The sequence below is a fragment of the Acomys russatus genome, chromosome 13, assembly GCF_903995435.1.
Source record: "Acomys russatus chromosome 13, mAcoRus1.1, whole genome shotgun sequence".
Lineage (NCBI taxonomy): Eukaryota > Metazoa > Chordata > Mammalia > Rodentia > Muridae > Acomys > Acomys russatus.
The window spans coordinates 16,506,139-16,532,609 of NC_067149.1; the positions used below are offsets into that span (position 1 = coordinate 16,506,139).

At 47.8% G+C, this 26,471-nt stretch overlaps 1 protein-coding gene across 1 annotated transcript; it reads right to left on the bottom strand.

Moving 5' to 3' along the window:
• Positions 1–7,769: 7,769 nt before the first annotated feature.
• On the bottom strand, positions 7,770–25,283 carry Isy1 (ISY1 splicing factor homolog; the record flags this gene model as incomplete). Its single annotated transcript, XM_051154864.1, has 9 exons — positions 7,770–7,887; positions 8,228–8,314; positions 9,545–9,672; positions 10,355–10,477; positions 14,775–14,892; positions 16,595–16,707; positions 23,838–23,880; positions 24,633–24,698; positions 25,146–25,283. Coding segments are annotated over 9 exons (924 nt in total), but the record flags the coding sequence as incomplete, so codon positions are not given.
• Between the last annotated feature and the right edge of the window lie 1,188 nt (positions 25,284–26,471).

Consider the following 26,471-nt stretch of genomic DNA (forward strand, 5'->3'; position numbering starts at 1 on the left):
ACTCTCAGTTTGAACTAGATCAAATAGACCCCATCTCTAAAGATGACAGGAAATTGAGAATGTTCTAGCCTTTTCAGACAGCCACTTTAGACCCTCCAGGGCTGTTTGATTCAATAGATTCATTAATGGCTGTTGCAGGCCAAGCACTGTTCTAGGGCCTTGAGATCCATCCATGGGTGAAAGAGAAAATCCAAACCTTCCGGGGGGAGGGCAGGGGCGAGGGGGAGAGCTCCCAAAACTTAAGGAGACCACAGGGAGCGAGCCCACGGACGACGCCATCACCACAGGCCCTGTGAGCAGCCCCACTGGCCATGCAGATGAAAAGGGAAAGGCTGACGCAGAGAGAAAGCAGAAGAGCTGTTTGGAACTCCAGGCCGGTGAGAGAGGCCCCGCAGCCCCAGCCGGGAGCTACAGTGCCACCGCAGAGGGCTTCCAAGTTTGGCACACTCGTGGGTAGTGGGCACCTGTGATCAAGAGAAACTGCCTCCATTCCAAGATGTACCCTGAACCAGAGTGGCTCTGGGTGGGTTGACCTCTCAGCTGGGCCGAGGTCACTGGGAGAAGGGAAAGGGGAGTCCAAGAGCTGGGTGAGGCATGACAAAGGGGGAAGGGCGGTCAGTCAATGGCTTAGCCGGCTTCCACTCTGCCCTGGCCTGGAGCTGCTGCAGGGAAGAAGGTATTTTGGTTTCGATATGGGTTTTGTCAACAAAAGCCAAGCCACCATTTTCATTTATGGGGTACTAAGGCATTTTAAAATTGGACTATGAGGGCTGGAGAGATGGCTCAGTGGTCAAGAGTGCCGCCTGCTCTTCCAGAGGTCCTGAGTTCAGTTCCCAGCAACTACATGGTGGCTCACAACCATCTACAATGCGATCTGATACCCTCTTCTGCAGATAAAGCACTAATATGCAATAAATGAAATAAATAAATCCTTTAAAAAAATAAAATTGGACTATGAAGCCAGATGTGGTGAACACCTGCAGTCCCAGCACTTGGGAGCCTGAGGCAGCCTTAGGTTGAGGGTTGCTTTGGGTTCCAGGACAACTTGGTCTATATAATACCAGACCAGTCAGGGTTATACAGAAGACATTGTCTAAGAAAAAACAACAATGAATAAATTAATAAAATATATTTTAAAAATGAAAGTTCCTTGAAAATCTAAAAAGAAAAGGAAAAAACAACAACAAAAGCATGGCTGGGCGGTGGTGGTGCACACCTTTAATCCCAGCACTTGGGAAGCAAAGGCAGGCCAATCTCTGTGAGTTCAAGGCCAGCCTGGTCTACAAAGCAAGTCCAGGACAGCCAAGGCTACATGGAGAAACCCTGTCTCGAAAAACAACAAACCCAAACACTGTACCCATAGTGAGAGCTGCACAACTCGGGAAATGTATTAAAGCCATTAAAATGGGGGTTGAGGCGATGGCTCGGAGGTTAAAATGCTTGCTGTGAAAGATGGGACCCTGGGTTCATATTCCCAGCAGTCCTGTAAAATGTCGGGTTGTAGAGGTGCAGGCCTGTAACCATGGTGCCAGGTAGAGCTGACACAAATGGATCCTGGAGGCTCCCTGGCCAGCTTGCCTAGCCAAACCAGCAAGCTCCAGGTTCAAAGGAGACCTTGCTCTAGAAAAGATAATAAGGTAGGAAACAGTAGAGGGGCACTGAACACCAGCCAGCCTCTGGCCACTCTAAAAGAAACTTTTATTTGCCTGTTATAAATGTCACCTTGGAGGCTTACTGCCTCCGTCTGCCAACCTAGGCCTAGTCCTGGAAGCTTCTAGCCTCCCTGCAATCTAATCTAGGCCTAGAATGTTGTTTTGGCCTCTGAGACTTACTGCTAAATAAGATCACCCTTTCTCGTTCTTCCTGAACTCTGGCTGGCTGGTTCAAACTCTTCTCCAAGATGACTGATTCAATCTGGCTTCTCTAAATTTCTCACTGAGAGACCCATGGTGGTGCAGGTCTTTAATCCCAGCACTCAGGAGGCAGAGGCAGGTGGATCTCTGTGACTTCAAAGGCAGCCTGGTCTACAAAGTGAGCCCAGGACAGCCGAATACACAGAGAAACCCTGTCTTGAAAAACCAAATTAAAAAAAAAAAAAAAATCAACTCACTCTCAACGTTAATACTTGAACAGAACTGACTAGAACTCAGAGATCCACATGCCTCTGTCTCCTGAGCTCTGGGATTAAAGGTGTGTACCAAACTGGGCGTTGGTGGCACACGCCTTAATCCCAGCACTTGGGAGGCAGAGGCAGGTGGATCACTGTGAGTTCAAGGCCAGCCTGGTCTACAAAGTGAGGCTAGGACAGAGAAATCTTGTCTCAAAAAACAAAAACAAAAAACACCACACCTGGACCTAAACTTTTCTTTACCAGAAATTTGCTCTATACCAGGCTGGCTTTGAACTCAGAGACCTGTTTGCCTGTCTCCTGGGATTAAAGGCCTATCTGTATTCCAGCAGGATCACAGATACCCAGGTCTCGGGATGTGATCTCTTGTCAGAGCAGCCATGTTCTGAATTAAAATCCCTCTCCAGGCCTCTACATGTGAAAGCATATACAAGCACAGGCACCTCCCCACCACATATACATCTGCACACATACACCACACACACACACAGACACACTTACATGTACATTTTCAAATATTGTATTCTATGCTGTGTAAATCACATCTTAACAAATCCGCATTTCTTTTGGTTGGAAATTTTTTAAAAATACAGTGGCATTTTTAAAAATGCATTATGCTCACTTGGGAATAGAGCAGTTTAAAAATATATATTCAAGCCGGGCATGGTGGCGCACACCTTTAATCCCAGCACTCAGGAGGCAGAGGCAGGTGGATCACTGTGAGTTCGAGGCCAGCCTGGTCTACAAAGCAAGTCCAGGACAGCCAAGGTTACACAAAGAGACCCTATCTTGAAAAACAAAACAAAACAAAACAAACAAAATATATACATATATTTAATAAACTACTTTTCCTATAAAAATATTATCCTATTTCAATTGCAAATTTTAAAATAATGTCTATCTCAAACTTAAATGAAACAAAGATTTAATGTGTTTTAAATATGTGTGTGGGTGCCTGCAGAGACCAGAAGAAGGCATTGGACACCACAGAGTTGGAGTTATCAGTGACTGTGAACTGAGAACCCCAAACTCAGATCCTCTGTAAGAAAGACAAGTGCACTTAACCACTGAGCCACTGAACCATACCTCAAGCCCTATACTGAACCTTTTCCTCCTCCTTTTCCTCCTCTTCTTCCTCCTCCTCCATCTTCTTTTTAAGATTTATTTATTTATTTAGCCAGACAGTGGTGGCTTTAATGTCAGCACTTGAGAGTCAGAAATGGAAAATCTGAGTTCAAGGCCAACCTGGACTACAGAGTTCCAATACAGCCAGGACCACACAGAAAAACTGTGTCTGGAGGAGAGGGAAGAAAAATGTAATAATTTATAAGGGTGGACAAGATGGCAGTTCATCCTTATAAGCCTCCAATAAGAATAGAAATGGAGGGCCTGGAGAGATGGCTTAGCAAGTAAGGGTGCTGTCTGCTCTTTCAGAGGTCCTGAGTTCAATTCCCAGCAACCACATGGTGGCTCACAACCATCTATACTCTCTAATGTCCTCTTCTGGTGTGCAGGTGTACATGCAGAGAGAGTACTCACACATAAAATAAATTTTTAAAAAATTCTAAATAACAGATAATAGAAAAAAATAATAGAAATGGGAGGGCAAAGTACTACAAAGATGCCCAGATACCAACCATGATACCCTGTGTCCTTAATACAGAATCGCTGCTGCAAAATATGAGAGAAATAAATGCAAAAATAAAAACAAAGATATGCTGGAGCAGTGGAGACCTTGGTACTCCGGGCTGCTGCTGGTTATATCCCTTTGGGCAACGTTCAGCTCACCCAGTGGCCACAGAAAGGGCAGGCATCGATGCTCTCTCTTCCCCAGAACTGGAAAGCCATAAGTATAGGCCAAATTCACTCCTTCCCATCTGCTTCTGTCGATGGTCTTAACCTTCAGGCTTGGTCTCAAAATTCTCCTCCAGCCTCCCCCCAAAAGCTGTGCTCCCTTCTGTTTCTACTGCTATCCCCCAGATCAGGCCCAGCCTCAGCCTCTGGTCTACCCTACAGGCTCCCACTTCCCCCAGATCTGCCTACTGTAAGAGAGCTCACGATGACATTATCTGTTTACGGGACTTCAAGGGACATTTCTGACCCTTAGCAATGTCCAAATATTCAATGCCCAACTCTGCAGCAGCAGCATCTGCTCCCTGTGTCCCTGAAGGCCTCAAACACGCCAGCCGGAAGGAGCTGTGGCGGCACCATCCTCTCACCATTCACTTTACAAAAAAGGAAACTCCGTTCAAACACTGCGGCCAGTGGCCTCTGAGGTCCCAGGATGCAGTGAGAGAGATGCCCAGTGCACAGATACAAACAAGCCTAAGCTGGAAGAAGGCAAATGGAGCCAGCCAGACACTGACCACCCTAGGAACCTTTGTGTTCTTGAGGCAAGACGGGCTGGGACGTGGATCAGGACTGCATGTCCCTGTCAGGTCAGTGCGTACGCGATAACCCCCCCCCCCCACACACACACACACACTGAGCCTCTCCTGGGGGCCCGGAGGGAACAAGAATAGCTTACTGTCACGATGCTCTAGGCACAAGCTGGGCTAAGTTTTCATCCACTCATGGTGTGCACGGTCAGGAGTGGGCATCTGGAGCCAGGGACTGTCTTAGGGTTTCTGTTGCTGTGATGAAAAACCATCATCAAAGACAAGTTGGGGAGGAAATGTAAGTGTAAGTTGGCTTACATGGCTTACACTTCCAAATAGTAATGCATCAATGGCGGAAGTCAGGACAGGAACTCACACAGGGAAGGAACCCAGAGGCAGGAGCTGATGCAGAGGCCATGGAGGAGTGCTGCTCCCGCCTTGCTTCTCTTGGCGTGCTCAGCCTGCCTGTTGTTGTTGAAGATGGGGCTTTTCTTATGGTCCTGGCTGACCTAGAACTCACTTTGCAGACCAGGGTGGCCTCAAACTCAGAGATTTGCCTGTCTCTGCCTCCTGAATGCTGGACTTAAAGGTGTGCACCACCACCACCACCTGGCTCGGCCTGTTTTCCTATAGAACCCAGGACCACCAGGCCAGGAGTGGCCCTACCCTCCCATATTGATCGGTAATCAAGAAAATGCCTACTGCCTGCAGCCCGATCTTCTGGAAGAATTTTCCCAATGGAGGCTCCTTTCTCTCAGATGACTCTAGTTTGTGTCAAGTTGACATGAAACTAGCTGCCGCAGGAGCTACACATACAAAGAGAGAAAGGACAAGGAGGAGGAGGGCAGTTGAAGTCTTGGCTAGGGAGGGAGGCACTTGTCCTGGAGGAAAATAAAAGATACTGCTTTAGAGTCACAGGAGGCTAGGTGGGCTAAAGAGAGACTGGGATGAAAAGTCACCTTTCCAGAAACAGCAAACAGGGTTAAAGTATACAAACTAGCTGCCGCAGGAGCTACACATACAAAGAGAGAAAGGACAAGGAGGAGGAGGGCAGTTGAAGTCTTGGCTAGGGAGGGAGGCACTTGTCCTGGAGGAAAATAAAAGATACTGCTTTAGAGTCACAGGAGGCTAGGTGGGCTAAAGAGAGACTGGGATGAAAAGTCACCTTTCCAGAAACAGCAAACAGGGTTAAAGTATACATGCACATTAAGAGACTTTGTTGACCAATTGGTTACCAAGACTGGGTTTGCCCCCTTATGTGAAGACGTAACCAAGATCACCACACCCACATCAATAGCCACACTGGCCCAGCTGCCTCCCCCCACTATTTCTAGGCCTGGGCAGGAGCCCTGGACAGACCTGCCCTCAGTACTCAGCCACTGCTGGGGCCCCCACCAGGGACACCAATAGCAGGCCATTTACCTCCCTATGCAGAGCTTGTTTCCATAACGATGAAATCTAACGGGTCTATCCTGCACCCCAGGACATACCAAGAAAACCAGGGGAAAGCTTAATACCGTAAAGGCCAAGCCCTCAACTTTCAGATAAGCCTGGCCACCCCAGGCCCCTCCAAAGTCTCAAACCTATCCTAGTGTGTCCCCAGTGTTCTCAGATGCCTCGGGTCATGCCATAGGCCTGCTAAGACCACAGGGTAATCACAGGGCACCAGGTGCTGGAATCTGGGGTACAGAAGTTGAGGCAGGGGCCTAAAATGTTATGCTCTATGCTCAAAGTTCTTTCCTAAGCAGGCCCTGGATGGTGCTGGGCGCTATCCTCCTGCCTCTGAGGGTTGCTGAAGCTCCACCCTGGACCTGCCTTCTCCCTGTACACAGTAGCCTTGGCTTATGCCAGTCCTACTCTCAGGGAGGGTCAAGATAAGTTTCCTACTAGCGGCCGGTCGGGGTGGCACGCATATGTAATCCCAGCACTTGGGAGGCAGAGGCAGGTGGATCGATGTAAGTTCAAGGCCAGCCTGGTCTACAAGTGAGTCCAGGACAGCCAAGGCTACACAGAGAAACCCTGTCTCGAAAAAAAAAAAAGTTTCCTACTAGCTATGGCTCACCTCCTTTGCTCTGAACTCAAAGCTCCACAGAGAGTCAGCCAGCACAGCCACTGTTTGGCTCATTCTGAGTTGGCCACTTACAGCAACACGGCTCTGCCACCATCTTCCATGATGTTGTCCCCACGGGCAAAATCACCTTCCACTGTCCCTGTCCTCTAAACAGTCCGCACACATCCTTTGCATGGGATGAAGGCCTGGGTTGGATCCCTGTGCCCAAGGGAGGACCATTGACTATAGCACCACTGACCTCCCAGATGATCCCTCTACCCTCAGATCAGGAGGCCTGGGGCTCACGCTACGGGAGGTTGCTGATAGGTAGCCGAGACTCGGCTCAAGTGTTGCTTTGGATTCAGTCACCGAGCGGCACATGTGCACACATAAAGGCCACACACAGCCATCCTCAGCTGTGAATGTAAGCTGGCGGTGTGTGCACACCACTACACATCTGTCTACACACACACAGTGTTCAGGGCCTTCCATGACTGACTTTGTGTGCTCTCAGTCTAGATACGCCACAGAGCAAGGTCCAGGCACAGACGTTTCCTTTCTTATTAAAAATCTTTAATAAAAGTAGCTTTCTCTGATACAAGTTATAAAAGTAAAGTTGCAAACTCAAAATTCCTGTCCACAAGACAGAAGAAGGTGAAGCAGGCTCTCACAGGGGTGGGGGGTGGGGGTGGTAGTGGGGGGAGGGGTCCCATGGGAAAGAAAAGTGGTGCCTGGCACAAAGGGATGGCCCCACTACTCACCATGGAACTCCACCTGGGGTAGACTCACCATTTGTTTCCCAGAGAAGATATGTCTTTGAATTTAAATATGATTTGAATAAAAAACCATGTTTGTTTGTTTTTTAATGTTGGCTACCAACTGATCTTTCTCACTCCCTAAAATCACAGTACAAGATGGAATAAATTTTCCAGAGAGCTGATTTTACACATTCCAAGTGAAAATGAATGGATCCCTATGTAGCAAACGTATCTGTACAAAGGTGATGGTTACAGCCTGGGTACCCTGACAGCTTACTGGGAAGTCAGGGACAGGGCCCTACCATCGGGCCAGCTCACATGTCCAGTAAAGGAGAGAGGCAAGATGAAGGATGAGAAAGGCACAGGGCCTCCCAGCGCCAGCCGGCCTAGCCACAGCCCAGGGCAGCTATGAGGATGGCACGCTCAGGTGTCACAAGCACACCCAGCAGATCTTCCAGGCTCATCCTAGTACCCCAGGAGTCGCTTGGCTTCTTCACTCTGTGCCTGCAGGGTCTCACTGGCATATTTCTGGAGCAGTTCCATTTTCTTCCTCCGCACAAGCGCCTCCTCAATCTGCGGACACCCATAGCAGAGGAGTCACCCCTCGGCAAGGACCCCACCGGTACCACAACCCAAGCTGGGAATACATGCAGGGACGTGGTCAACAAGTCTGACTTGCACTAGAGTCTGCAAGACCTAGCCATCCCCCCCACCCCCCACCCTGGGAGCAATCAAAGCTCATGCTCATCAGTCCCGTCAAGAAGGTCCTGCCCTTCGCAGACCCCACAGCCCTCTGTGAACGCAATAACAAGCGCCACATGGTCGGGATTTAAGACTGCGTGGTGGGATGGAAGGATGAGGAACACTGGGCGGTGAGCTGAGCTGGAGGAATGGCTCGCAGCACCCATCCTACCTCCTGCTGCGACGGCACCGGGACGTGGGCGATGAACTTCTGCTGGCCATCCTCCCCCACCTTCTCCTGGCTGCCTTCCTCATCTGACTGCACAAGACAGATGTACAACCCATGAGCAGAGCACCACTGGCACAGGCACTGATACCTCGGGACAAAGCGTCACTCGGTGGGGCCTGGTGGCACAAACCTGCAAACCCACACTTTGGGGAAGCTGAGGCAAGAAGCCTGCCTCGAGTTCTAGCTAGCATGGGCTACAGAGTGACCCCATCTCCAAAAGCAACAAGAAACAAAAGCAAGTGGGACTGAAGAGTAATGTCTAAGGCCTGCCTCATGATCACAGTGACACCCTATCTCAAAATAAGAGAGACCTGGGGACAGGGTTAGCGGTAGAGGGCTTATTCCCCCAGGGCCACAGAAACAACCAAGCGAACGAAACACTTAAGACAGCTACCATTATTTAAAAGGAAAAAGAAATCCTTCCCTTTGTTCTTAAAGTAAGGGAAATGTCTATTCGGTGGGAATCCCCCTTTGCCCCCATCACCCCAGGACTGCACTTGTCTGTGCGCGACACTAGCCTGCCATCTGTCCTTGCTTGCCACAGCATCTCCCAGCACACGCTGCTTGCTTTGCTCCGGCACCTGGCTGAGCATGGTGTGTTTAGGCCACTGACTAAACCGATGAAGAATCAAGCATTTATCTTTAACCCAGACAAATATGGCCATCCTGTGTTCAACGCTTTACTGATCTCTACTGCAGGCCAGCCGGACCTATGCAGGAACCTCCATATCCAGGAACATAGTCACTAAGTCATCAACCCTGTCTCCAAACCTGCTGCTTTGTCAGCAATGTACAAGCAAGCGCCATCAATTGTACATGCAAAACCTGCCTCCACTCCCCTGTCTCAGAAGAGCACTCAGAAGCATTCTGACTGGTCCATGCTGGACCCAACAGCAGAAGAGGCTGGCGCCCAGAGGCTCGGGGTGAGAAGTGTGGGCCACAGTCCCACGCCTGGTCACAAGCCTCTGCAGAAGCCCACGGACCTGTTTCCATGTGAGAAATGTGTGTGGAAGACGACACAAGAGCCATAGGGGGCTAAGGCCGTGAACTAAAGCGCATTCACTAACTGCCCTACATCATTTGAGAGAACTGACCTGATGAAAGAAAGCTAATAAGAGCTCCCTTAGCCCCTCCTGTCTGCAAGCCTCCCTGTGCTCCACCCTGCAGCTGAGGAAGCTGGGTTCTGAGCCGTGGCCCAGTCTCCTCCCGGGTGACTGCAGCTCAGGAGAGGACAATGACCAGCAGGACCCACGCCCGTACCTCCTCCTCGGTGACAGCATAGATGTTGATCTCCTCCTCCTCCTCCTCCTCCTCCTCCTCTTCCTTCTCCCCCCTTGCCAGCCGGGCCTCTCTCTCTGCTTTCCATTTTTCTACCAGCTCAGCTCTGACTGAAGACAGAGGAGAACAGAGCATATTTAAAATACTGCACTGGGCTGGGAGGCCAAGATGTCCCCTTTGGAAAAAGGGCACCCCCGAGTCTGCCCTGGAGGTTGAAAAATGGCTGCAGAGGACAGTCTGTCCTACAATGCCTGTGGCCTTGAGTAGGTGCAAGGCAGCGAGAATGTCTCCAAATCCTCTCCAGGGGCTGACTGACATGCATACGTGAAAAAGGGAAGGACATATGCATGCTGGGTCCCACCCCACCAAACATTTCCAAATTCCTATGGGAGCTGCATGGACCCACTCCTCAGGCCGGCATGGCGTGCTCTGCAGGAGGAAGCACGCACTCCTACAGACCCTGCCTCCTGTCAGCTGCGCAGGAAGCCCATCTAAGAGCTGTCGATCCGGGGACTACTGAACAAGCTCAAGACAAGCTAGCTTAGAGGGATTTGGATTGTGACCTCTCACAAACTGGATCTGGACAGAGGAAGACCTGTGGCTTCACCGGCTGCTCCGGGCCCAGCATGACCCTGACTGACTCACCCACCACCTAGATGTCAGGTCACCGCAGGTCCCTGCAGACCTTTGGCAGCAATAAAGCCAGCTTTGGTATCATGCACTATTTAAACCATTTTCAATGGAGAGAACAGAAGGCAGGTGGCAGCGACAGTGACATGCCCACGGACATACGTTTCTTTTCATACTCTTGCTCCAAAGGCACAATAACTCCATCGTCTTCATCCAGGTAACCGTAGTATTCAAAGTCGATCGCCTTCATGAGCTCAGCACGTGTCTTTCTGGGAGGAGGAAGGGCTACAAGAAATGGCAGCAGCTTAGCTGACCTGCCACCAAGATCATCCTGAGCCAACCCTTTTCTCCATACAGTGCTAGAGCCACACATGTCACATGCACGGACACGCCACAAAGTCAGCACTTCTCTATTCACACATGGGACCAAGCGAGCAGGCCCACCTTGCCTAAAGCTGAGGCTTTGGCCCAATTTGAGTAGAATCTAATTAAAGAAGCCTATCTCTGGGCTAAGGTTATAGGCCAGCAATTAGAGTCCTTGACTCACATGCCCGAGGCCCTGGGTTCAATCCTCAGCAATACAAAAATAGATAACTAGCAAGTAAGTAAATGGAACCTATATGTTTTACATAAGCAGAGCTGGAGATGTGGGTCAATGGTGACCTGTGTTTAGCAAGGCTCTGGCCCCAGGCTCTGTCTGAAGCACTTTCTAACAATGCCCCCCAAACCACAGATCCATAATAAAGTTTTATAGGCAGAGAAACACATCTCAGGATTATTCATACAGTAGTAAAAACACTAGGAATAACCTAGTATTATAAGTCATGGCATGGGGTATCCTGAGGCCCCTTTTATGCTGTTTCACAAAGTGTCTTAACAACACAGGACATGGTATAATGTTGAGTGACACAAAACCATAAGAAAGGCAAATGACGGGGGTGGGGTTAAAGCACTCCTTTACTCCCAGAACTCAGGAGGCAGAGACAGGTGAATATCTGAGTTCGAGGCCAGCCTGATATACAGAGTGAGTTCCAGGACAGCCAAGGCCATATATAGAAACCTTGTCTCAAGCAAGCAACAAAGAGCAAATGAGAGCACTTTGAAGAAAGCATTTCAGACTAAGGACAACTATCTAGAATATAAGTTTAATTATCAAAGGGAAATCAAATGAAAAGTTTAATCTAACACTGGCCAAGGAATAAAAGTTGACCACTAAAGAAAGAAAAAACGTGGGGACTAAAGAAATGGTTCAGTGGTCAAGCTGAACCTACAGTCAGCTAGAATGCAGGTTTGGATCCCAGCATCCATATGGGGGCTTAGAACCATCTATATCTTCAGTTCCAGGGGATCTAATATTCTCTTCTAGATTTTGAGGGCACTACATGCATGCACACAGATACCATGGAGACAAAAATATCTATACACAGCCAGGTGTGGTGGCGCATGTCTTTAATCCCACTCGGGAGGCAGAGGCAGGTGGATCGCTGTGAGTTCGAGGCCAGCCTGGTCTACAAAAGCGAGTACAGGACAGCCAAGGCTACACAGAGAAACCTTGTCTCAAAAAACCAAAAAATAAAAAAATTAAAAAATGGAATTATCAACCTTATTAGTCACAGAAGCAAGCAGGGAACAGTAGCAAGCATCTCTGATCCCAGGACCACATAACAAGATCCAGGCTGGCTTGGGCTGCACAGTATGACCCTGTGTCAAACAAAACAGGGAGATGGCTCAGCAGCTAAAAGCGCTTGCAAGCCTGACAACCCGACTCCAATCCCTGGAACCATGTAACCACGCCAGACGCAGCAGCAAACATCTGTAAATCTAGAACTCCTGCATCAAGATGGGAAACAGACAGGAGAGACTCTGCCTCAAATAAGGCAAAAAGAAAGAACCAACTCCCAGAAGGTTGTCCCCCACATGCACGCTGGAGCACAGATATGCCTGCACTTACACACAAAGACACAACATTTTTTCAAAAACCTTCTAGTTATGAGAACTGGAAACAAAGGCCTGGCAATTGAAGAATGTGTTGAAGGGCTCTTTTCAGTCTCCTTTTGGTGCGAAGGCTCACGCCCAGGCCTCCCGCACAAGAGCTGCACCATCACTTCATCCCCTGCGATGCACTTTCAGTCCTCCCGACCAATTATGGAGTAGCTTTAAGTGCACACATCAAGGAGCGTCACAGCAGGGAGGGGACGGCCATGTTTTGGCAGACCTCCACTCCTGCCCACAGTTGGTAATGGCAACTTTATCTGCCACTTTAGGCCACGTCCTGTGAAGGTGTGGGCATCACACTGACTGGGGCAAAAGCACTGCCTTCCTCCTGACCACAGGGACCAGTTTTAACGTGCAATCATGTGAAGGTATAGAAGAAAAGTGCACTTTCAGTCAACTGGGGCTGATTACTCTCTTACCTAGTATGGATATCAGCCTTGAAAGGGGCCTAGAAGGAAACAGGAAGGTAACAGTAGTTCCCAGTCCCCTCTACTGGAGTCCTGAAGTGGGGCAGCACTTTACTATATGAGAAAAGAGTGACTTATGCACGCCACTCTTGAGCCAGGCATGGTGGCACAGGTGACTAAGGCAGGATGTCACCTGAGCCTTGGAGCTCATGAGTTAAGACATGCCTGGGTAACACTGAAAGGCTCTCTGTTGACAACAGCAAAGCCTACAGCTGAAATAAAATTATATGCTGAGGGCTGCAGACAGCAGCCAGCAGCACAGCACCTGCCTAGCGAGTGCAAGGTCTTGGGTTCAACTCTTAACACGACAGAAAAACTAAACATATTTAGAAAAACGTAAATGCGGCAGCGAGGTGGCCCAGTGGGTAAAGGTGCTGGATGACACACGTGTACCCCCACACACACAAAGATACTCCCACTAATAAATAAATGTTAATCACAATAAAGAAAGATGAGAAGTAAATGCAAAAACCAGAACAACTACAACAACACAACCCGGACACGACACAGGTCTGCAATCCCAGAACTCTCTAAAGGCGGAGATGGAAGTTACATGGCAAGTTTGAGGCAACCTGAGCAATGTGTTAAAACAGAAAACAGAAAACAGCTAGGTGTCCATAATCCTGGCAGGTGGAGGCAGGAAGGCCAAGAGCTCAAAGCCTGGGCTATATGAGACCATGATCTAAAAATATCTAATAAAATTAAGAACAAAAATTTTAAACTATTTTTAAAAATCTGGAAACACTAATTCCTACACCACAGAGCACATAGCTATACCAGAGCACACAGCTACCCCACATATCACACGGCTACACTGCACAGCACACGGCTACACCGCACAGCACACAGCTACACCGCACAGCACACGGCTACACCGCACAGCACACGGCTACACCGCACAGCACACGGCTACACCGCACAGCACACGGCTACACCGCACAGCACACGGCTACACCGCACAGCACACGGCTACACCACACAGCACACAGCTACACCGCACAGCACACAGCTACACCGCACAGCACGCAGCTACACCGCACAGCACACAGCTACACCGCACAGCACACAGCTACACCGCACAGCACACAGCTACACCGACGCTACACGCCAGCACACAGCTACACCGCACAGCACACAGCTACACGCACAGCACACAGCTACACGCACAGCACACAGCTACACCGCACAGCACGCAGCTACACCGCACAGCACACAGCTACCCAGCACAGCACACAGCTACACCACACAGCACACAGCTACACCGCACAGCACACAGCTACCCAGCACAGCACACAGCTACACCACACAGCACACAGCTACACCGCACAGCACACAGCTACACCACACAGCACACAGCTACACCACACAGCACACAGCTACACCGCACAGCACACAGCTACACCGCACAGCACACAGCTACACCGCACAGCACACAGCTACCCAGCACAGCACACAGCTACACCACACAGCACACGGCTACACCGCACAGCACACGGCTACACCGCACAGCACACGGCTACACCACACAGCACACAGCTACACCGCACAGCACACAGCTACACCGCACAGCACGCAGCTACACCGCACAGCACACAGCTACACCGCACAGCACACAGCTACACCGCACAGCACACAGCTACACCGCACAGCACGCAGCTACACCGCACAGCACACAGCTACACCGCACAGCACACAGCTACACCGCACAGCACACAGCTACACCGCACAGCACACAGCTACACTGCACAGCACACAGCTACACTGCACAGCACACAGCTACACCGCACAGCACACAGCTACACCGCACAGCACACAGCTACCCAGCACAGCACACAGCTACACCGCACAGCACACAGCTACCCAGCACAGCACACAGCTACCCAGCACAGCACACAGCTACCCAGCACAGCACACAGCTACCCAGCACAGCACACAGCTACCCAGCACAGCACACAGCTACCCAGCACAGCACACAGCTACCCAGCACAGCACACAGCTACCCAGCACAGCACACAGCTACCCCACACAGCACACAGCTACACTGCAAAGCATACAGCACACTTCTTTGACTCAGTGGCAATCATCAAAGGCCAACACCTTCTCAAAATCGAGCTACTTACGTTCTTTCTCAAACAGCTCTCTGACACCGGGTAAATCTTTTGCTGCCCCAAAGTACTTGTAACCGCGGTTTCCTGGGACTTCTTTACCCTCGTGATCCAGCATCTTAGGGCCGACTTTCTTATTGGAAAGAAAAAGGGGAGACAGGTCTGATACGTAAACCTACTTTTCTCTGTTTACAGTGCATTTTGAGATAATTATATCATACATGGACAATCTGTGCATTTTCCAAACCCCTGAGAAGTTAATCTAGGAAGATGTGGTTCCAGAGCACAGTGCTCACTAGCGTGTAAGTAGCCCTGGCTCAGTCCCCAGCACCACAAAGGTTCTAAAAATAAGAAAACAGTGGCCTAACATGGTAGCAATACCTTTAATGTCAGCACTGAGGGGGCTGAGGAAGGAAGCCTGATGACCTAAATTCAATTCCCCAGGACCCACATGGTAGAAGAGAAAAAAATGCCTTCTACAAGTTGTCACCTGACCGCTAAATGCACACTGCGGCGCGTATGTGCATAGCCACAAATAAATGAATAAATAAATCAATGTCATTAAGAAAAATGAAAAATCGAATGGAAAAATCAACAGAGCTGAGGCTGTAGCTCAGCACAGCGCTTGCCTAGCCTGGAGTAAACCTGTGTGTGGTGGTGCAGGCCTATAATCTCAGCACTTGAAAGCCAGAGACAGGAAGACTGCTACAAACCCAAGGCTAGGTTAGGCTACATAGTGTTAGACCAGCCTCGGCTACAGACTGAGACTTGGTCTAAAAAGAAGACAAGAAAAAATATATCAAGGCACCTATGTAGGGAGGCAGTAAATCAGCAGAGCCTTGTCTAGCTTGCACAGGTGCTGGAGTCAGTCCTCAGTACCATAGACAACCAGACATGGTGGCACATGCCTCAAACCCCGGCACTCAGGAGGTAGAGGCAAGAGGCAGAAGTTCAAGGCTAACCTTGGTTACTTTGAGGCCAACCTGAACTACATGATACCCTGTCTCCAAAATAATAACAATAACAACAATAATAATAGATATACAGAAGGGAAAACGCCAAAGTGCATGACAGAATTTTCTCAGCAGACTTTTGTGTGCACCATACTGCTGTATAAAATGTGTGTGCTGGGCTGGAGGAATGGCTTACACCTTAGAAACATATCCTGTTCCCCCAGAGGATCTCAGTCCAATCCCCAGCATCCGCCTCAGGAGGCTCACACCTGCCAGTAACTCAAACTCCAGGGAGATCAGACTCCTCCTCCCCCCTCCCAATATTCGTGTTCTCCCAGTGGCCCCCCCCTACACACACACTAAAACAAAAACTAAACAAAGCAAAAAAACATTTTTTTTCCTAAATCTAAATTTAAAGTAAAATAAAGTGTGGATGCCAGGCTTCTAATCCTAGAAGAGGCAGGTGGATCTCTATGAGTTCAAGGCCAGCCTGGTCTACATAACTGAGTTGCAGGACAGCCAGGGAGTCTCTACATAACAGAAGAATCTTGCCTATAAATGAGCAAGCAAACAAACAAGCAAATAAACAAATAATACTATAATCAAGATACTACAGGGGATGGAGCACAACAGGCAGGACTGTTTCTGGGGAGCTCAGGGAAGAACGTGAGGTGGCCATGGCCTAGGACAAGGCCTGAGCCATGTGGCATTTTAGGATTGTGCCACCATCCTTTTCACAGATGTTCAGCTGCTTTGCAAGGCCCTGTCAGCCGGCTCCTCGTGGACAGACAATGGCTGCACCTACAGGCCCTGCTCAGGCAGGCCCAGCTGCCAACAGCTCCCCAGCGTGTCCCGGGCGCTACGGCGCTATGGCCTACTTACTCCATAATCAGGGCCGCCCAGCTCCTTGATCCGGACCTCCCAGTGTCCTTTCTCCCGGAGCAGCTTGTTAATTTCATCATTCAGGTCTCGAATTCGGAATTCCCCTAAACCAGCTGGCAAACAAAAATGTTAGTATCATTTCTTCAAGACGGCATGCCCTAGAACAATGAACGCCAACACTTCCAACACATGCACTCAACGCTATAGCTGTAAGATGGACGGCAACTCACCCAAGGGTTACTACATAAAACTGCTCATGTAGACTGATAAGAAAATACCCGGTGTGGTGGTGCGTGTCTTTAACCCCAGCACTCAGGAGGCAGAGGCAGGCAGATCTCAATGAGTTCTCGGCCAGCCTGGCCTACATAGAGAGCTCCAGCCTAGCTAGGGATGCACAGTGAGATCCTGTCTCAACATTAAATAAATATCTTTTTTCTTTTTTGTTTTTTTGAGACAGGGTTTCTCTGTGTAGCCTTGACTGTCCTGGACAGTCACTTTTTAGGCCAGGCTGGCCTTGAGCTCACGGAGATCCGCCTGCCTTTGCCTCCCAAGTACTAGGATTACATTACAGGCATTTACCACTGCTCCCAGCCCCAGCCAATAAATAAAATTTTTTAAATAAAATAAATTGATAGGAAAAATCATCATCACCATTAAAAAAAAAAAAAAAAAAAAGCCAAGTACTGTAAACATAGATTCCCAATAGTTAAGGTAAAAAAAAAAAAATTTTTTTTTTTTGGTGGTGGTTTTTCAAGACAGGGTTTCTCTATGTTATCTTGGCTGTCCTGGACTCACTTTATAGACCACGCTGGCCTCAAACTCACAGCGATCCACCTGCCTCTGCCTCCCAAGTGCTGGGATTAAAGGTGTGCACCACCATACCGGTGTTAAAATATTCTTTAAAAAACTTCACCCCTAAAAAAAATAAAATAAAAAACCTTCACCCCTACCAAGAGGTGGTGATGCATACCTTTAATAGCAGCACTTGGGAGGCAGAGGCAGGTGGATCTCTGAGAGTGAGTTCGAGGCCAGCCTGGTCTACAGAGTGAGTTCTAGGATACCTAGGGCTGCACAGTGAAACCCTGTCTCAAAAACAAAACAAAAAACAAAAAAATTTACCTTAGTAGCAACCAAAAAAACCCCAAATGGAAACCCTTCTATATCATTTACACTAAATTAAAATGAACAGTCAGGGTTGTAGGCAACAGTCCCTGAGGCAAGCAGTGAGTCTGGTGTAAGCACCAATGGCAGCACCACACTATGCTGCTTTGGCCCTTTCAGGAAAGCTGCGTGTTGCTGCTCTTGAGAATTTTTGAGACTAAGGACTTGGTAGCCATCCCAAGGGACCAGCTGAAAACCAAGCACACAGGTGCATGCTGAAGCACTGCCTATGGTGGCCAAGGACTGGACACAGATGGACACCGCAACAAAGATGAGAGGACAGCTGGTGACCACACAAGCTGAAAGCGTTCAGGAGTCCCAGCAAGATCTGTTAGGCAAAGATGAATGGAACAAAATTCAAAATGGGCATGTGGGCTGGAACACTGTGCAGTGAGGGTCGTAACCTGGCCTGTCTCTGTGACAGCTTACACAGATACATGTCAACCTAAATCCAGCCCCCTTCATGTTAGAGATGGTGGGCTCCATCCTGAATAAGGCCACTAAAGACAACGAAGATAAGGGTGGAGAGAGCTCTGCTGCTCAGCAGAGGACCTGAGTTCGATCCCCAGCACCCACATCAGGCAGCTCACAATGGCCTATTAACTCCAGATGCATAGGATCTGATGGTGTCCCTTCTAGTCTTAGCAAGCACCTGCACCCACATGAACACACGCATCAAACACATGGTTAGAAATAAAATAAATCTTTAAAAAAAAATTAGCGATGCACAGCCATCTCATTATTCTGGAGGCTGAGGCAAGAAGAACAAAAGAGCTCACGGTTTAAGTGGACAAGAGTTCAAAGTCAGCGTAAACAGTAAGACCTTTTCTCAAAATAACTACAACCACTACCACTCCTGTGATCTAGTTAGCCTCTTAAGAAGAAAAACAAAAACAAAGACCTTTCATTATTTTGAGGATGTGCAATCCTATAGTCAGAAAGAAACTCAAAGCAGCCATCTTCCCAAAACAAAGATAATGTTTACCAAGAAGAAAGAGGAGAAGAGGAAGAGGAGGAGGAGGAGAAGGGAAAGAGGAGGAAGAGAAGAACCCTGTGTTTTAGCATCTTCTTGCTGACATTTGGAACACTACCTAGAAGCTGGGTGTAGTGGTGCACGCCTATGCCTCCCAAGTGCTGGGATTAAAGGCGTGCGCCACCACAGCCAGCAATTTTGTTCTTTTTAAAGACTGGTTTGGAGATATACACATACAGACATACATGTAAAAAGTGTATGCACAAATGTATGTATGTATGTATGTACGTACGTATGTATGTATTTTGGAGACAGGGTCTCTTGTTGCCCTAGCTGGCTTCAGACTATGTAACTGAGGATGACCTTTAACCTGAGGCTTCTGCCTGTAAATCCCAAAGCTCAGATACCTGGCTTCTGCAATGCTAGGGGTCAAACCCACAGCTGCACGCATGTTAGGCAAACCCTCCATCACCTGACCCACATCGCATCTTGCTCTGGCTATTTTAGATTTTTTTTTTTCCCTTAACATTTAGATTGTTTATTTGTTGATTTTTTTCTTTTCTTTTTTGGGGGTGGGAGTGGGGAGTTGAGACAGGGTTTCACTGTGCAGCCTCACCTGTCCTGGACTTGTAGACCAAGCTGGCCTGGAACTCACAGAGATCCACCTGCCTCTGCCTCCTGAGTGCTGGGATTAAAGCTGTGTGCCAGCACTGCCCACCATCTAGTTTTTTAAATAAAGCTTATCAACATAAGGAAAAAAAATCCTGTTGAGATTTTGATTTGCTAGCGTTTGCATTAAAGAACTGGTGCAGCATAGCAATTCCTTGTCTCAAACAATAGCAGCAAAAAAGGTGGGTGTGGTGGGCCATGCCTATAACCCTAACTCTAGGGAGGCTGAGACAGGAGGACAGCTGTGACAGCCAAGGAGAAAGGGAAAGAGGAGGGCCAGAGGGAAGGAGGGAAGATGGGAGGGACGGGAACTTACACTACGCAGAGGCCTCCCATCTACAAACACAGAGTCTCTTCATATTATTAGGGGCTTATTCCATTTCTTTCAGCAATCTTCTGTTGTTTCCAGTGAACAAACTCTGAATAGATCTGTAGGATTTATATGGAAGTAGTCTGGAAGTATGTCTCAGTCACAGAGTACCAAACATACAAGACCCTAGGCTCAATTCCCAGTAGCACCTAAGTACACAGAAAATGTATAAACATTTCTTGTGATTTCCTAGTAGTTCTGTTTTCCGTTTTTATTTATGTGTATTTATGTGTCTAACACCTGTATGTGGATACCAGCAGAGGTCAGAAAGGGTGTTGGATCTCCTGGAACTGGATTAAGTATCTGGGTTATAGCTTATAGCTGTGTATAAACAACCTGATGTGGAGGCAGGGAATGGAACACAGTTCCTCTAGAAGAGCAGCAAACGTCCCTAACAGCTGAGCAATCTTCCAGCCCTTTGCTTGGTTTTCTCTTTCTTTTCTTTCTTTCTTCCTTTTTTCGTGAAAATTCTTGAATCTTGAGTTTCTTTAAAAACACAGAAATACAGCCAGGCATAGTGGCGCATGCCTATAATCCCAGCACTTGGGAGGCAGAGGCAGGCAGAACGCTGTGAGTTCGAGGCTAGCCTGGTCTACAAATCGAGTGCAGGACAGCCAGGGCTATGCAGAGAGACCCTGTTTTGAAAAAACAAAAAAACAACAACAACAAAAAACAAAAACAAAAACAAAACAAAATACCAAACCAAACAAAATAAAACCCCACATTTTAATCCTAAGTGAGGGGACATGGAGCCTCTTTAGACTATCTGCAGCAGCTGACTATGATTTGCCTCGTGCTCTAGCAGAGGCATGGTTTTGCCAGCTACAGATAGTTTCTGCCATGTGTGACAGGTGGAATTCTGGGGACTTTCAGAGGGGAGATAAGTGCTAGGGCCCCTATAGTCAAGGTGGGTGGTTGTTGGTTGTGCAGGGCGGAGGGTGGGGGCTGGCTGAGGCTGATTAGCAGTTGTGCTCAAAGAAGAAACAAGAAGAAAGAAACTAGATTCAAGAATCTCTCCCTCTCTCCTCTCTATCCTTTCTCTATCTAATGTTAGGGGGTGAAAAAGAAGAACCCACAGAGTACTAAAAGGTCAAGCTATATTTTTGTTTGTTTGTTTGTTTTCTTTATTTTGTTTTGAGACAGAGTTTCTCTGTGTAGTCCTGGCTGGCCTCAAACTCAGAGATGGGCCTGCCTCTGCCTCCTGAGTGCTGGAATCAAAACCATACAGCATGGCAAGCAATGTATTTGGTTGGCTTTCAAACCTGGGTTATGTCCTTAACCACAGGGCTGTCCCGCCTGAGCCTCCCACTTGGTGTGTCGTGAGTGTCAACAACACGAACGCTCTTGAGTCCCACGCACACTCACGCACGTGTGTCAGCTGTTAAGTATGCAGGCATCTTTCTTCCTGTTGGTATAGTCAGAAAACTTAATTTGTAAGATTCCAATCATCTTGAATTTTCTGACACTTGTCATATGGCCTAGAACATGTTCTATTTTGGGGAATGATTTGTGTGCTCTTATAAGGGAAATAGGATAAGTAGTTATGGATGCTGGGGGGGGGGGGGGGCTGGAAGGATCAAGTGGGAAGAGTAGGGAAGGGGGTTGTGCGAGGCAATACAGGGAGAGACCGCTGAGCAGTATAGAAACGTAGTACAGTACAAACGTCCTACAATGAACTCATATTGAAGACGATCACCTCTTGTCACCAAAGGAAGTTTCTAGTACTAGATTGTGTTACATCTAATTGAGTTCTTGGCCAAAGGGGCCCCACAGAAATCCTTCAACAATCCAGGCTGTTACTGAGACTACAGGTTGTTCTCCACAAACTGACAGCAAGGCCCCCCTATTGAAGACAACACCTACACAACTCATGACGACGGAACTGCCCGGCCAGCGCCTACACAGCACCTTCACCCCTCCACTCCAGCTCCTTCGGTACAGCACCACACTTCGCACGCTCTCAAAAGAGACACTTACGGACCAACCAGCTACAAACCTTCTATTATCTACAACGGTGTCCTGCCTGCAAGATATGTTAGGGCAATGGCCTGAGGGAGTAACCAACAATAGCCAGTGTGACCTAAGGCCCGCCCCACGACATGGAGCCCATACCTGACACTGTTTGGGTGACTAAGAACCTGAGACTAAGATAGCTGAGGGACATAGGGTAAGAACTAAATAATACTGATCTAAAAATGGGGGAGGGGGGGGTTGCAGTGATACAATTAACCCTAATGGTGTTATGCTACACTTATGGATCGGTGCCTTCTTCTGTCATCGTCAGAGAAGCTTCCTCCTGCAGCAGATGGGAAAAAAAATAAAGACCAGCAGCCAGACATTCCAGAGAACGAGACCTTGGAACACTCAGCCCTAAATGGGATGTCTCCATTAAAACTCTCCCCTTGAAGGACGGTGGTGGCGCATGCTTTTAATCCCAGCACTAAAGAGGCAGAAGCAGGTAGCTGTCTGAGTTCAAGGCCAGCCTGGTCTACAGAGCCAGTTTCAGGACAGCCAGGGATATACAGAGAAACCCTATCTATAATAATAATGATGATGATGATAATAAATAAAAAACAAAAAACAAACACCAGAAAAGGAAGCAAGAGGGGATGGAGGAAAACAAGACCCTCCAGAACAACATGAACAAAGCTCATCTGAGCTTGCAGGGACTGACGCGTGCACAGGGCCTGCTCAGCTCTCCGCCTTATCTTCTGCATTCATATCATGGTTGTTGGCTTGTCTTTTCCAACTTTGATGTCATAGTTTTTGTTTTATCATATTATACATATATTTTTAAATTTTTATTTATTTACTATGCATACAGTATTCTGACTATATTTAAGGCCTGCAGGCCAGAAGAGGGCATCAGATCACAGTATAGATCATTGTGAGCCACCATGTGGTTCTTGGGAACTGAACTCAGGACCTCTGGAAGAGCAGCCAGTGCTCTTAACCTCTGAGCCATCTCTCCAGCCCCTATTTTTTTTATATTTTAAAAAAATGGATGACCCCAAAAAAAAAAAAAAAAAAAAAAAAGGATGAAAAAATGACTGAAAATCTAGCCTCTGGGGTAACAGCTAACTGCGTGGAGAGGGAAAATCAGTTTTTGACACTAGAACGACACTAGGTGTATCACCCACCCAGGGCAGGCCTCACGTTCTGTATCACCCACCCAGGGCAGGCCTCACGTTCTGTATCACCCACCCAGGGCAGGCCTCACGTTCTGTATCACCCACCCAGGGCAGGCCTCACGTTCTGTATCACCCACCCAGGGCAGGCCTCACGTTCTGTATCACCCACCCAGGGCAGGCCTCACGTTCTGTATCACCCACCCAGGGCAGGCCTCACGTTCAGGAGTACTGTCAACATACAATGGACGCCGAGGGTTGTCAGTGTGCTTACACTCCCATTTGGTCACAGTTTGGTAGTTCTGCTCCCTGTTTTGGTTTCTTGGTTTGGGGGAGTTTTGTTGCACTGGGTTTTGTCTGTTTTTAAAGAAAGAACTTGATGTAAGGTTGGGTGGGTGGGAAGAGGACTTGGAGGAGGGAAAGAATATGATCAAATATATTTAAATTTAAAAATTGTTTTAAATAGCTGGGGCGGTAGTGGTGCATGCCTTTAATCCCAGCACTTGGGAGGCAAAGGCAGAAGGATTGCTGTGAGTTGGAGGCCAGTCTGCTCTACAAAGCGAGTCCAGGACAGCCAAGGCTATCACAGAGAAACCCTGTCTCGAAAAAACAAAAAAAGGAAAAAAAAAGTTAAGTGTAACAGTTATATGGTGCTGCAGTCTATAAATGCCAACTAGATCAAACTAGCTGACAGAGTTGTATGTTTGTTTTGTTTGAGTCTTGTGTGCTGTGTGGCTGTGAGGAGTCCCCTGAGCTCCTGCCTGCACCTTGCTGACACTGGGATTCAGGCATGCACCATGCATGGGCCAGTGTTCATTTCTTCTCTTCAGTGGCCTTGTTAATTTTCTATCTATTTGTTTTATTGGTCATTACAAGAGGAGGGCTGAGGTCCCCACATCTAACTGTATATTCTAGAACATTTTCAAGGGTAAATGAGCTTACCATTCTGAATCTGAGCAACTTTTTTTGAGATCTCTCCAATGATCTGTGGGGAAAATAAATAACAGGCACGTTTTTATGACTTCTGAATATACTGAAAGTATAGGAAAACTGTAATTCACAAGAAACCAAAACACTACATGTGTGGGGGAGGGCAGCTTTACCTTCACCACTGGGGAGGCAGAGGCAGGCAGGTCTCTGTGGGCTCAGGGACAGTTCGCCCTATATAGGAAACTCCAGGCTAGCCAGGACTACAAAGTGAGACTACGCCTCAAAAGACAAAAACAAAGCCGGGTGAGGTGGTGCACGCCTTTAATCCCAGCACTAGGGAGGCAAAGGCAGGTGGATCTCTGAGTTCGAGGCCAAACAACAAAATAACAAAACAAACAAAAAACCCAAAACAACAACAACAACAGCCAAGTGGGGTTGTGCAAGACTGTGATCCCAGCACTCTGGGAGGCAAAGGCAGGCAGATTTCTGAGTTTGAGGCCAGCCTGGTCGACAGAGTGAGTTCTAGGACAGCCGAGGCTGTTACACAGGGAAACCTTGTCTCAAAAAACTAAACAAAACCAGCCTTTAATCCCAGCACTCCAGAGACAGAGACATCGACAGATCTCTGTGAGTTAGAGGCCAGCTTGGTCTACATAGGGATAACCAGAAATACAAAGAGAGACCTAGTCTCAAAAGAAGCAAAAACAAACAAACAAACAAACAATTAGAGCGCTGGTTCGGAATCACCGAGATAAGAAGCAAGCAGAGGCGTTACTCCTGTTGAGATCAGGTTTACACGGAACATACCTGCCGTCTCCATTTCTCAGCTTTGGGCAACTCAGTACATTCAGAAGCAAGGAAGGGTCTCCGTTCCTATGGAGGATGAGAGGAACACACGTTCGCCACTAGGCTGGCTACACACGTGGTGAGTGACATCCACAACCGATTCAGGCTTCAAACCCGAAAGTATTGAATGCTCTCAATATGCTTGAAGTGACAGCGCTGGAGGACATCGGATTCCTAACCCTCACTCTACAGTCTCTTCTTAGGAAACTCCATAATTAGGATACACAATTACTCAAGGACTGTGTGTAGTTAAAATAAACATATACAAATATTTAACTTCTCCAGGCCCACACTATAGCTTCTTATAGTCACTACTAGAGCTAGAATAAGAGAACCCAGACATCATTTTAAACGGAATAAAGGAAAAGGCGGGAGCCAGATAACCACACTGCCCCAACAGAAAAGGGGTAAAACCTGAAGTTCAGGTGCACAACCCTCCAACGAGAGCTGGCAGAAGAATCAGACTTCACTCACCTTGACTTTTCCCTCTTCCAGCTGAGCCTGACGAAATCTCGCCAGGGCAGTCCTGCCAGGGACACAAAAGACCTCATTAGATTTCTTATCTCTCAGGTCCCTGGATGGGGGCAGATCTGCTCCTGACCCAATCTGATATCATTCATGTAAGTGGTAATTAAGAAGCCAGGGTAGTTAAGGGTTTCTGTGGTCCAATGGGTGGGCCTCCAATGCCATCTGTGTTTCTGAACACTCGAGTGTCTACTTTATTTATATGGCACATATAGACTGTGGGGGAAACTATCGGACTGTTGTGATAAGCAATGTACGGAAAGGTTCAAAGATCAACATCAGACAGGCCCTTGCTGTCACTCCCAACCCACCCACAGGCAGGGACGTGTCTACCCAGTATAAGTTCTAGAAGACGCCAGACAAGATTAATGGGAAAAACACAGGAAAGCTATTTTACCACATGGAGAGAAGAAACCACTTCTAGAAAGACTCCTACCAAAGGGGCCACACAAAAGTTCTGTGCTGGTTATTAAAGCTCAAAATTTTCTGCCCCAAGTAAGTTGATACTCACATGGCTTTTTCTGCATTTCGAGCCTAGATGGAGACAAGGAGAGGAAACAAGTTTAGAATGACTAATTTTTTTTTCTTGTGGTTGATTTTATTTTAATTTACTTTAATTTTTATTTTTTATTTTATTTTTATTTATTTTTTTTTTTTTTTGGTTTTTTGAGACAGGGTTTTTTTTTTTTTTTGTGTGTGTGTGTGTATGAGACAGGGTTTCTTTGTGGTTGATTTTAAATGGTAAAACTTTTGACAAAATGTATGTGTGTGCACCTGCTTGTCTGTATGTGCACCGTGTGTGCACCATGTGTGTACAGGAGCCGGAGGGTGGAAGAGAACATTAGTCGCATGGAGCTAGAGTAGAAGCAATTGCAAGCCACTTGATATGGATGCTGGGACCCGAGCCTGGGTCGCCTACATGAACAGTAAGTTCTCTTAACCACTAAGCCAATTTCTCCTCCCCTACAACATCCTTTATCACTTCTTTTGTTTTGTTTTGTTGGTTGACTGGTTCTTGGCTTTTCGAGAAAGGGTTTCTCTGTGCAGCCCTAGCTGTCCTGGAATCTCTCTCTGTAAACCAGGCTGGCCTCAAAGTCATAGAGATCCACCTGCCTCTGCCTCCCTGAGTGCTGGGATTAAAGGCATGGGACACCACCACCTGACCTTTATTATTATTATTTTTTAAGTCATTCGTGTGTAGAATGCATAGTGATCATATCCATTAACCTCTCTGATCCCTCTCTCACCCCTGTTGGGATTACACATGAACCATCA